Raw genomic sequence first — 13,571 nt, forward strand, 5'->3', positions numbered from 1 at the left:
ATCAATTATTGTTATTTACTTAACTATTGAAATATTTTTCTAGAGGAATGATATATTATGAATAGCCAATAATTTACAATTTGCTTAAAAAATTACGTTTATTAATTTATTAACAATACACTATGACAATGCAGTATGATAGAGCATGTTTTTTAGGTCTTAAGTCGAAAAACACACTTTACTTTAAAACAGTTTAATTTTTATGTGCATGTATAGATGCAATTTAATTATTCAAAATTCATGCATTCAAAAAGAACATGAAATTTTCATACTAGTAGTAAAAATATTTGATATTTATTCTTTTTCCATATTGTAACAAAAAATCAATTGTAATTTGAGATGTACTGTTAATTGTAGTTAAAAAATCCAAGTGATATTTATTGATTCAAAGTAATAGACTGATAATTATACTCTATGTAAAAAATTACACACTTCAAATTTTGGGATTTTGTTAGTTTAGTCCCGTTAAAGCACTGTTAAAGACATGTCACATACAAAAAGGTTTTTTTTTTTTTGAAAAATAAACCCCAAATTATCCGGCATGCCAGAAGATTTGAATTTCCGAACATGCCGGTCAATCTCACTTGTTTCAGACATGCCAGCTGATGCAGGGTTACATGGTAATTTCAACTGCACTGATAATGCGAATGAATCAAAATAAAGGGATGCAAAAATAGGTTCAAAATAAATTTTCTTGAATATATATATATATATATATATATATATATATATATATATAAAAGAAAGGAAAAAAAAAATCTACCTCACAATGCAGTTGCAGATTTTTTTTTTAATATAAATTTTCAAAGTATGAAGGATCTGAAATATTGATAAAATAATGGCAAATGAGAAGTTTTACCTGATTTGTTCATCTTCTTTATACCACTCATTGTCATATGAATGCATCCAAATAGGATTAGACCTTAAATTCAAAAGAAAGAGAAATATGAAGATCTCAGTCATTTAATGTATTATAGACAATATATATATATATATATATATATATATATATATATATATATATATATATATATATATATATATATATATATATATATATATATATATATATATTAGGGTGGTCCTTATTTATATGGGAAATTTTTCTTTTCGGAATTCAACAAGTGACGCCCCCTAGTTTTGTGACACTATAATAAAAAGTAACGTGTGCAAAATTTGAACTCAATCGGTCAATAATAACACGTGCCCCTAGGCCGTTGAACTTTAACACTTTTGGTAATTTTCTCACAAATCTTCCGAGTTTTTACTTCAGACCCAGTACATCGTTTCTCCTAGGTTTGCAAAATATTTTTATAATGAGGTAGCACTAAAATTAACTTTTTTAATTACTTTATATCATCTAAAGATTTCACTTTGAATAAGAATGAAATAATGCTTTAGAAACTTTCCTTAATCGTACGCTTTTCTCAATGTATCTCGATAGTGTGTATTTTTTTTCGATTGTCTTGGATGGTCTGTAAAATAAATTGTTCTGTGACTCATATTTGGTAAATTGGTTGAGAAATTCTTTGATTAATATTGTGCTCCTCTTTCAGTTGTATCATTCACAACATTCAGTATTTTAACAATCTCTCTTCCCTTTAAATAGCTTAAACATTTTGCCATGAATCAGGATCAAATAGGAAAAAATCTTTTTGCATTTGCAATTTATCAAATAATTTTATTGACTCGTAATTGATTCTATGAAGAGGAAGATCTTTGCTAAGAAAGTATTCTAAATCATCTACTCTTATCTGAAATTTGCTAAACAGTCATCAGACACGTCTTCCTTATCACAAGCATTTTTTGGACTAGTCTATTCTAATCTGGGGTCACGGCACACCAACGAGGTACGGGGAGATATACCGTATCTCACGGTGAGCAAGACCCACACATTAAGGGGTAAACTCCCAGCTGGGCTGGCGCCCAGCACGGGCGTCCGTAGTATGTTACGACTATCGACCGCCGCACTCAGCCGTGCGGGGGGCCCGCTACGCGGACCCCCCGGGCGGTGGAACCTAAGGCCTACGGCTAAGAGGTGGGGTGCGTGCGGAGAAAAGTCTATTCTAATCTTCAATGTTAATTCCTTCATCCATTACGGACAAAGCTACTAGTTTATCTCCTAAATACCATAAGTGATTTATGAATTTTCCAATCACTGCTTCTGCTGCATGTTTGTCGTCATTTTGTACGCTGCTAGTTTTTCAGACATATTATATTATTCAAAGGAGCCTCGATTGGGTTGCTGCGAAAAACCATATCTTCATACAGCATTTAATTGTAAAACAGCATTGAAGGGCTTTCTTTTCATGTAAGGTCTATTTAAATTGCTTCCTAAACATACAAATTTTCAAACAAAAAAATTCCTGTTGCCACCCATCTGGCTCAGAGATAAACTCCAGGTTGCCAAAAATATATCCCTGTAGGAGGGACTTCACCATGAAATATTATTACTAGTTATAAGAACTCTCTGTAATCCTTCTCAATTCCATTTTTACGAGCAATAATGTGTCATCAACTTCGTCTTTTAGAATTTAAGAGGTATGTGTACTTGATTGAAATGTTATAAGTTCTGAATGATGGAGATCTTTCCACAAAATTTTGAAGCGCTTAAATAATTGAATATCTGATTTAGAACTAAGAAAGGCACGAAATTTTTTAAGGACACACTCTGCAGTACGATTTCAAGTGCATGATGATGGCAATCCAAATGTAATATATCACCGTTCAGTTTTTGCTCTAAAAAATTGTATGCACAATTTATACGGTTAGTATTGCAAGTCGTTATATCAAACACTACAGCTAGAACAGTTAGCAATAAAAAGCTATCATCTAAGATATCATATACAATTGAAGAAATATCTAAGGAATTTCGAGTAACTGTTCAATATTAGGACCTGAAGCTATCACGGTAATCCTGTCAGCGTTCTTTTTCCAGTTATATCTGGATGTAGCTTTGTATCCCAGGGAATAACAACAAAGTCTAAATTTAAACTCATGAAATTTAATTTTACCTCTCGAAGATTTTCTTTTGCTCTCTTAAGGAATATACGTTTGATCAGTAGGTCATTTGGATTTAAATTTACTGCATCTACATAGGCTGTAAATAAATGAACAACACCTCTCCCCTTAATATGGCATTTGTCTAACACTGATGAAAGGCGAGCAGATATCAATAGTTGTCAAGCTTTTTGCAATGTGGTAGACCAGCTGTAGATAACAAAAGCTGAACAGGTTAGGATAGATACCCATTTCGGTATCTAAATCTTGTGAATCGCAAGAATTTGATGATAATAAAGGACTATGTACTGAAATAGAAGAAAATTAATTAAAAGTATAGATTTCTGCATTGTTCCAATTTGGATACTTTTTAAATTTATATTTTAGCTATGGAAAATACAGTATAGTTTTATGTTAGCAGTAATCGAGGATTTTTCGAAATTTATGTTTTAAAAATTAAAAATTGCATAAGCATTTAGGTATGTTTATAACTAAAGAACAGCGAATTAAAATATAATTGAAATTATTAATATTTATAACATTGTAACATTGCGACTCTATTTGACACTCCTATTACATACACAGGGAATTTTCTAAATCAACACCCCCAAAGCCTGGAGGAGGCAATTTGTTGTTGTCAAAGATCGTTCATTAATAGCCTAGGTCATTCATTAATGGACTATAGAATCCCTTGTGTCCATCTTGATAGGAAGAAATGTTCCCCTGCCGCTTGGTTGGAACAAGCACAGATGATCGGTACGCTTGACCCAAGGCCATTGGTGTAAATTTTATTCTCTGTAACATGTTAAATTTTACAGAATGAAAGTGAGAGAATAGTCGATATGGATGTAGCAGCACCTATTGAGGTTTAAAATTACTTTAAATATAAAACGTTTGAATATTTTTACATAAAAATGAGAAAATCCGCAATTTTTTCTTCGAAACTCAAAAAAGGGGGCCTTAGGGGCACGTGTTAATATTCATGGATTGACTTTAAATTTTGCAAGGATCATTTATTTGTACAATAGAACAAATTGAGGGGGCGTCGCGTAAAATATCTGCAACTTCAAAAATAAGGACCACCCTTTTATGTATATATATATATATATATATATATATATATATATATATATATATATATTTGTTTTACAAACAAACACAGGAAAAAACAATCTGATCAAACAATATGTTTTGAGGCAACAAATATTTTCCTTGATATGCAAATTTCATACTAATATCACACTACAAATGCATGTAATTTATTTCAGTGCCGTGGTGTTTTACTGACACACAAGCAAAATTTATTTGCATTAAGACTTCAATATGGAAATAATTTATGCTTATTATGTGATGCGTTTTTGCTCTTAGGAAGGGGGGGGGGGTCCCAGTTTTAGTGCAATGTTTAGTTTCAAAATTCAAGCACAATCACTTTTTCATTTTTCTTCCTATGTAAGAAAACCTTTAAGATGATTTTAAAATGTTTTCCAAGATAAATTTCCCTTCTTAATCACAAATTCAGGTCCTTGTTCTTAGTTTGTTAGTAACTTTCATGTGGTTGCATGAAGTTTGCCCACTGAAACAGATGCTAGAAGTAATTTTCAAACAGATGCACATGGGACTTGGATATTGATCCAAATAACAGATTTTTTTATAATAAGTTAAATTATTGTTGAAGCAACTACATAGAGACAGAGAAGAAATTGTTTACTCAAGGTCTTGCATCGATTTTAATAGAAATTTGTGGTGTTTGCAGTAAAGCTAATTTACAAAGTGATACCAATAATAGACTAAGAAAATAACATTTAAGCCCATTTCAGTTAACTAACGTTATTAAAATTAACGTTAGTAATTAAAAGAGAAGCACTATAATTCTAGTTATATTGGGGTGCCTAGGGTGGCCTGTCTATGGTAAAGACAGCATCATTGAAATTTTTATGGGAGTAGGGTTAGTTTAATGAGTTTTTGTTCTCAATTGTTGGGTTCTCGTTCTCAGGACACACACATAGAATAAGAGGGGTACACCCAAGAACGGTAGCATTAGGGGACACACACACACACATTTGTAACATGACAAAGTTTTGCTCATTTCAGCAAAAAAACCCCATTCTTTTTTACGATTTTTTGAAAAAGAAAAAGAAACAGTGGAAAAAGTCAATATTAACACTTAATAACTAATTAAAAGTAGCATTATAAAACGCTTCTAAGAGGTGGAGAAAAAAAACAAGCAATAAGTAATGACAAAAAAATATAATCAACATATAAGGCACAAGTTAGCAGGAAAACTGCAACGTCATGTTTTGGGGTTAGAAGGAACTCGTTTTTCAATGCAAAACAAAGTGAGCTCATGGATGAAAAGGAAAAGACATCCGACAAACGAAAGTCGTATGTCTCTTCATCCAAAAGCTCACTTCTTTGCATTGAAAAACGGGTTCTTTGCACCCTTGAAAAATGTGCATGCAGTTTTCCTGCTAATTAGTGCCTTATACGTTGATTTATACTCCTTTCCTTTTCAAGCGGAAAGGTATTTATTCAATTCTAATAAGTGATAGTTTATAGCTTGTTCTAGTACTTGTGAACAAGATTATTTTCAATAACTTGTTGCTTGGTTATAATTCCTTAATGCAGTTGCATTGCATTCATTTCCACTACATAAAGTAACAATCAAAACCACCACAATTTATCTGATGATAGTAAATCATTGTTTATGTTATGAATTATTTATCAAAAACCCCCACGTTCAACTGGTTCTATGATACGATTAAAAGTTAAAGCATCAATAAGTAAATGAAATGAAAACACATACCCCTCAACAGAATGCTGATTAGTATTAGGGACATCCATTCTATTTAGAGCAGAGTCTTGAGAACCTAGTTAAGATAAATATAATTAGAATGGAACTTTTCTAAAAACTGTTTTCAATTTATACAATAAAAAGTAGAAGTATACAAGCTTGTTTTCTTCTTCAACACACAAATGGTATTTCATTATTTTATTCTTAGGGGGTTAGCAAACTAGGGTTCCTACTGAGTTTCCGAAATAAAATTTACAGACTTTTTCAGGTTCTCCAGAAAAAAAGCCACGAATTCCAGACTGAAGTTTTTAAATTGGTGGCTTTATATAGGAATCTAAAAATTATGGTTTCCTCTGAAGTTCATCCAAAAACAAACTACTAAGAATGGTAATAATGAAACTTTAATCTTCATTCTTTAATGGGTCCTTCCGCTGACATGGTAAGTCTTCAGTAAGTACACCCCATGTTCTCATTCCGGTTCAGACACGGTGGTCAAGAAACATAATAACCTACTTACAACCAACGCCCCCTTAATACTAAATGCCTTTTGCTTTCTCGCTTTTAACATAGAACAAAAGTGATCCCAAATCAAGGAAATGAGGGCAAGTAAATTTTGGTACAACTGCTACTGCTATCTATCGAAGGTATTAGAAATTGATAGCGAAGAACACAATTGGATAATACCTACATTGGATTTTTGTTTGAATTTTGAACTTAACCAATTGACAATTTGATCAGAATTGTTTGGATCAATTGCCATAGCAATGCCTTTGTCGCTCAACCCCCACCAGGTAGCATTGTCAGTTGTACCGGAGGTCAGCGCGGGAATTGAGACTTTTGGCTGAGGTACACTTTTTGAGGCAAATGCCATAGGCATTTAGTATTAAGGGGGCATTGCTTACAACAAAAGTTTAAAATGCTAAAGGTAACATTTTCCACAGTCCTTTAATTTTTTAGGTTTTAGAAAAACTAAGGCTATTTCCTGTCTTTCGTGATCATAATTCACCTACAATTCCAGGTTTTCCCTGACCTGTGGGAGCCATGGCAAACTTTCAAGCAACACATTAGCTTAATAAATACCTAAATCAAATATAGCCATGGTATTTAATATCTATGTAACTGAAGCCATTGTTTAGGATTGCATCTTCATTTTTTATGATATAATACTCTTTGAATTGTTTTGTTTTGATAAGAATTGTCGACTCTAACTTCAATTATGTGTATGTAAGAAATAGATTGAATAAGCTCAGTTAACATTTTTTTTTTCATTTAAGGAACTATTTATTGCAGTTTTGCTTTTCAAATTAGACTTAACTAGCTCAGTTCTATTGGAAATATATTAAGTAGAGTTAAATACATTTAAGATAAAATGAAATATCATACCAAATGCAGTAGCTGTAGCGGCTTTAAGCTTCCGTTCATACCTAACAATAAATGAATAAAAATTTAGTATTTTAACCATAAATTTTTGACAATTTTTAAAAATCATGTTTAAAAGAAAGAAATATTTATATGAAAACTTTTCAGGATGTAATTCAAATTCAAAAAACTTTTCAGCTGTAGTCAGATTAAAATAGATTACCTGCTTCTTTGAGTGAGACACAGGGATATGACTAAAACAAGCATTATGGCAAGGAAAATAGCAAGACCAATTAACCATACTCGCATTTGTGCTTCGACATTAGTGTCAGCTACGGCTGTATCTGCAGGCTATCATAAAAAGGAAATTTTTATTTAGGTGAAAAACAAATTATGTATGTCTGAATTAAAAAAAATAATTAATAAAAATAAGAAGATATACAGCAAGCACAAAAGACTAAATTAACATACTTCACTATACAATACATTAAACTCCTTGAACAATTCATCCAAAAACTCTATGTTTTTGTCAATTAATCTGAAAATAAATCGAGAAACTATCAATAAAAGAAAAACATGAAACATAAAAAAAAAAAAAATACATTTCATTAATCATAACAAAGTAAACTAAAGACAAAATTTTATGTCAATGAAAAAAAAAAGTAAATTTTTTTGATATATGACTGGAAGTATTCTGTACTAGTATTGTCAGAGTAATGCATAGTGAGCAAAATAACTCAGAGAAAATTTAATTTAATTGATTACACCAAAAGATAACAAAGTGATGAAAGATTATGTGCACTTATTGGATTTGAGTGAGTTAGTAGTGGGGGGGGGGGGTGATTATTATACCCAATCTCTTAGGATATAAGATTCATCTTGCACCAGTTACTATAAACGCGCTGCTAATTCAAGAAAACTCATATGGAGTCTAAACCACTATCCTAAGAGATACCAGATATGCTTGATTTGTGACAAATCAGGAGATTGATCAGGCTAGAGAAGGTGATAATGTATAAGAGAAATTGCTCTGACACCTTTGTTTTGAGTGACTTAGCATTGTCCTGGTGAAAATGGTTACTGGGAGGGGCCATGAGTGCCAACACATGTGACTGAAGCATGGTACAAAACATACCGTTATATTGTCATGGTGCTGTGGATTAATATTTGCGGTTATCATATATCATATGCTATGTCACTTGATATTATCACCCCAGCTGCAAATAGGGTTTGCCCTGAAAATAACGCAAGATTAGGGGTTTCACACTGTCACCTCTATACCTCTTTTTGAAGTAGTGTCTTGTTCAAAGGGAATGGACAGCAACTGGATGGATCCAGATAGTTTTTAGCAGTGAATTCAGATTCAATTTTGGCGGCAATGATGAAAAACGCATTACACTTGTGTAGACCCCTTCCCCTATTGTAAATGCCTTAATAGTGCCTTTGCGTTTTAGTTGCATATTGCATACACAGCTGGGATGATGTTATGGGATGCTATAGTATACGAAACACGGTCACCCCCAATATTATCCACAACATTATGGTAGCCTAATGGTATGTTTGTGGCATGCTTTAGACACATGTGATGGGGGAGGGGAGGTGGGATCCCAGGAGCCATTTTTTAAAAGAGCAATGCTCAGTCACGCGCAGCAAGGGTGTAAAAGGTCTTCCTCTTCTACATTATCACCTTATCTGGTCTGCTTGATCTCCTGATTTGTCACAGATTGAGCATATCTGAGATTCCTTTGGAAGGTAAGCGGGACGGCCTATGAGTTTGATCAAATTAGGGGGACATTTACGGTAAATTGGAGCTATAGGGCATTGGACGATACTTTTATGCCTCATTCCTCACCAGTATCACCTTGTTGCTAGAGGTGGCCCAGGAGTAGGGTGGTTCATAAAAACTTTTTTTTAGCTGGAGTTCAGGATACCCCCTAATATTTTTAGAGTTACTAATAGTATTATGCAGTAAAAGATTTAGCTTCTTTCTAAAATTTTAAGAAGGTGCTCAATGACCCCTTCATTTAACATTAGCTGTAGCATAGAATTTAGAAACATTTCATTTCCAAAGTTGTTTTTTTTTTTTAAAATAATTATTTAATTGCAACATATACGCATATTACTCGTGTATATTATAATATGTAGCATTGTTTTTTCAGTTCAAGGTTTTTTTCAACCCCCCCATACTTATGATGATTGGGGAAGGGGATTGAGCACCCTAATTCAGTTGAAATAGGATGCTAAATCTTCTAGAGTGCATATACATTCGAAAAATCCATATTTCACAACATCAGTTTTTTTGGCTGATGTAATATTTTCAGCAGTATTTTAGCATTAAAGAACGATACTTCAAAACATGTATTAAACTGGCACAGGTGTCCCTTCTCTATACTAAACACAAAAACATTTAAAATGCATCAAAATAAAATAAATCTACCAACAACTGGTTATTATACGAGAGATCATACCATCATACTGACACTGAGGGAGAAAACAAAAAAAGTTAGTAGTGATGTCTTCATAGACTTCGGTATTTTACTCATTACTAATATCACTCATTTTATTTCGCATGCTCTTTCAATTCACAATTTGCAAAAAAACATGCTAAAATAAAAATACTTACGATAATACAGTAGCAACTTCCATGATTGAATTGTCTTCTCGATTTACAAAATGCAGATACAAATCACTTCTGAAAAAAAAAAAAAAAAAGAAAATTTCCATTTAAAACCATGAACTGGAATGATATAGTGAAAAATAAAAAGTAATTAGGTATTTTTTAAAACCAAAGAACATTTGCATACTTCTTTTTATCCACTGAGCCATCTCTATTTTCATGATACTTAGTCTCATCAACATTAACAATTGCACCAGTAATATTACTCAGCACCCTATAATAGTTAAGGAACAATGAAAAAGACTTAATATAAATCCAAACTTACGTATACATACAAATAAAATATGAAATACAGTTTCACAAAATACAGGGATGCCAACTGCTCTGCATTTTCGGGAGTTGCTCTGCAAAAATTGTGAAACTCCGCGGTTCCACAAAGAAGTTATTTTGCTCCACATTTCCTGGCCGAATGTTTTCAAGCATATATTTTAGCTATTACCATGTCAAACATGTAAATATGGAAAATTGAAGATGCTTATACTCAAAGATTGAAATACTGTTTGAAGCTGTTTTGTTAATTTAAGAATAATTATTTTTATACTACTACTTAAAATGATTATCAAAGCTCTAAAACAATTTTAAATAAGTGGTTTTAGTTATTTTTATTGATTTTCATACAAAATACCGAACTGCTCCAAAAATTTTTAAATTGCTCCTCAAAATCACCAGAGATGCTCTTCACATTATTCCTCCAAGGTTGGCAACCCTGCAAAATATCACGTTAACATCCATAATCAATTAAAATACACTTACTCTCTAAACTTTTCTAGCTTTTCTCTGATTTCTTCAGGAGTCAATCGAAGCACAAAACGAACTCTTTGGTCTTCTCTTAAAAGATATATCTGTAAGTATAAAAATAAAATGTTGAAAAGGTTTATGCCTACTTAAAGCTCTACAGTAAATATTTTTTCTGCTAAAGGAACAGAAATCACATCCACTACAAATTTTAAGTTTCAATCAAAAATAGTACAAATGAAATAGGCTCATTAACATAAATTTACAATTTATTTAGCAGCAGAAATTTAATAAATAATAATAAATGATGAAATTAAAATTTAACATTTTAATATTTAGTTGGTTTACGAAAGAAATTGTTAGCAAATTATATAAATAAATATTAACCCATTTCTATGTAGATACTACTAAATGAATAACTAAAAACTATAATTAAATGTTAATTTTTTCTATTGACTCATAAAATAAACAAACTAATAAAACAAATAAAATTCCTTCATGAAATACAAAACAATCTTGCATAAATTCTGTACTTTAGAGCTAAACTAAAGTAAGTTACATAATCGCTACTTTACAGGAGAGCCGAAAAAATGGCTGCTTGTTGAATACAAAGAATTGGACTCGTGCTCTTTTAACACTGAGGTAAATTATTACAAAATATTTCTTTTTTTTTTTAAGGATTGCATTCATATAGCTCAATGAGGAAAAGGATTCTACATATGATGCACTAATAATCGGAAAATTGCAATTTTTGGAGTTATGTTAGTCTGGCTCAGAGGTACTGAATTAGTCCATTGCTATTCAATAATGAGAGATTTTGAAATTTGTTATGCATTTCTTCAATAAATGACTCTGTAAAATTATGTACTCATAAAGAGGAAACTGAAAATTATTGTATGAATTCATGATATCTTATTATTTATTTCAAAGTAAAACATAAATTATAATTGTGTTACATTAAATGGTATATTTTTTGCAGAAGATAGCTCATTATCAAAATTGATAGATAGCTGTAAATTGAACGAAAACTAAGGGGAAAAACTTAAAAATATTTTTATTGCACAAAAATGCAACTGTTAGTATTAAAATAAAGGAGCACTTACAAAAACTCGGGCCTTGTCAAAGAGACCATCAGTATCATTTGCTAGGATTTCAAAATCGAAGTAGCCCTTCATTCCCTTTTGAGGATCAAAATTAAGACTGATTACTCCAGTGTCTTTGTTTATGATGAAAGGAGCAACCTTTAATGACTCCAAACCTTCTGACAAGGTCATCTGCACATCCCCAAGTAGGTGGTAAGTTACTACTGAGTTTTTACCAATGTCAAGATCAATAGCCTAAACGTAAAAAAATAAATCAAATTCCATAAAGATAAAAAAGTAATAAAATATTTCACATTTTTTTTCTTTTTGTTTTTTGCATCAAAGATCAAAAGAGTGAAGACAGATCTAGAACTGTTATCTCAAGATGAAATGTAACACTAGTTATTGCAAGTACATATTTTAGTTATTGTGCTAGTTTAAGCAGAGCTTCCCAAAATATCTCGATTTCAAAAGCAATTCTTACGGCAAACTAATTAAGCTAAAACGTAAATCTTTTACTGAAAGCACAATGCTATGCATTCTGTCATCAAAAAATTCCCTTCATGCAACCAAGTCATTTTATGTGCTATACAACCACAATATCACCCATCATCTATTTGCATTTTCTACCAGCTGCTTCCATCATTATATTTCCCTTTATTAATATGATTAATATATTAATTAACTTTTTAAGATATCGACTAGGACCAGCCTAGCTGGTCGTCACATTTGTGTTGTACAGTCGGACCTCGATATAAGGTCACCCCTCAGGACTTCACAAAACTGACCTTATAAGTGAGGCGACCTTATAACTGATCCTTGTATATTTAATGATAAATAAACATGTATATACATTAATTATTTTTAAAATTTAATACATTCAAAAATATCAGTAATTAGGTTAGAATAGTTTAATAGATTTGAACCAATTAAAAGAAGAGAGATAGAGATTTTTTTTCCATGAAAGTGTATAAGTAGTTCTTGAGATATTTTAGAGGAGTGAAATTCATTTTTGAGGAGTAACTTTCTAAGCACTGCAAAACTTTCTAAAGATTAAAAGAAAGATGACAGAGAAAGAAAAGACATATACTACTTTGATTCTTAACATTCTAAATGTCTGGCATTTTGCTTTTTAAATAATAACAAAACTTTCAAACCTATTTTCCCCCAAACACAATTTTTGTTGAAAATACAAGCGTGAAAATAAGTGTCACAAAAACTTTGAGGGGTGCTTCAAATTATCAATGCCTGATATATGCTTGAAGGGGCATTAAAAAATCTCTGGTTGTAAGAAGTATAAGTACTTTATTGTAATAAAAATATATCTATTTTGCAGATAAATATTGTTCATTATTATAAGCTTTTCAAATCTCAGGCTAACCTGGAAATTAGGAAAAATTACTATTTTAATAGGGTTGTGGGTACAGCTTACCAGAAGAGGATGTAATGAGTACGGGGGTAGATAGCTTTAAAAGAGCCATTGAGCTTCATTGAGGACTAATTAACTGACTAGGACCAGTCTAGTTGGGACCATAGCCTGTTGCTGGTTCTTACATTTGTATCTGTATTTACATATAAACTAAAATTTAGAGTATTTCAATACACAATTACTAAAAGCAATAAATAAATATAATTTTAAAAGTCACAAGAAATGAGAGGTCTGCAAGTTATGCACTGTCGAATAAACGGCAAATATTTTAACGCTTATGTTTTGAAAAAGGAAATGTTAAAATATTACGTTAATATGCATTCATTAAATGATTTACCTTACAATCATGAATGCAGTCCCAAAGTTGAAACATGATGTTAATATGCATTCATTAAATGATTTACCTTAACAATCATGAATGCAGTCCCAAAGTTGAAACATGATGTTAATACGCATTAATTAAATGATTTACCTTAACCATCATGAATGCAGTCCCCA

The 13,571-nt window shown here is 31.6% G+C and overlaps 1 protein-coding gene across 1 annotated transcript in view; it reads right to left on the reverse strand.

Annotated features, from left to right (window-relative positions):
• LOC129225850 (cadherin-23-like) overlaps positions 1 to 13,571 on the reverse strand; it is a 252,851-nt gene that overhangs the window by 2,771 nt on the left and 236,509 nt on the right. Inside the window, exons 32-40 of the mRNA XM_054860371.1 lie at positions 11,666 to 11,899; positions 10,581 to 10,669; positions 9,955 to 10,041; positions 9,774 to 9,842; positions 7,622 to 7,688; positions 7,374 to 7,501; positions 7,175 to 7,215; positions 5,804 to 5,867; positions 860 to 922 (exon numbers count right to left, since the gene is read on the reverse strand). Coding sequence (XP_054716346.1) covers positions 860 to 922; positions 5,804 to 5,867; positions 7,175 to 7,215; positions 7,374 to 7,501; positions 7,622 to 7,688; positions 9,774 to 9,842; positions 9,955 to 10,041; positions 10,581 to 10,669; positions 11,666 to 11,899 — 842 coding nt within the window. The remainder of the gene's footprint in view (positions 1 to 859; positions 923 to 5,803; positions 5,868 to 7,174; positions 7,216 to 7,373; positions 7,502 to 7,621; positions 7,689 to 9,773; positions 9,843 to 9,954; positions 10,042 to 10,580; positions 10,670 to 11,665; positions 11,900 to 13,571) is intronic.

This window comes from Uloborus diversus, chromosome 7 (assembly GCF_026930045.1).
Source record: "Uloborus diversus isolate 005 chromosome 7, Udiv.v.3.1, whole genome shotgun sequence".
Classification (NCBI taxonomy): domain Eukaryota; kingdom Metazoa; phylum Arthropoda; class Arachnida; order Araneae; family Uloboridae; genus Uloborus; species Uloborus diversus.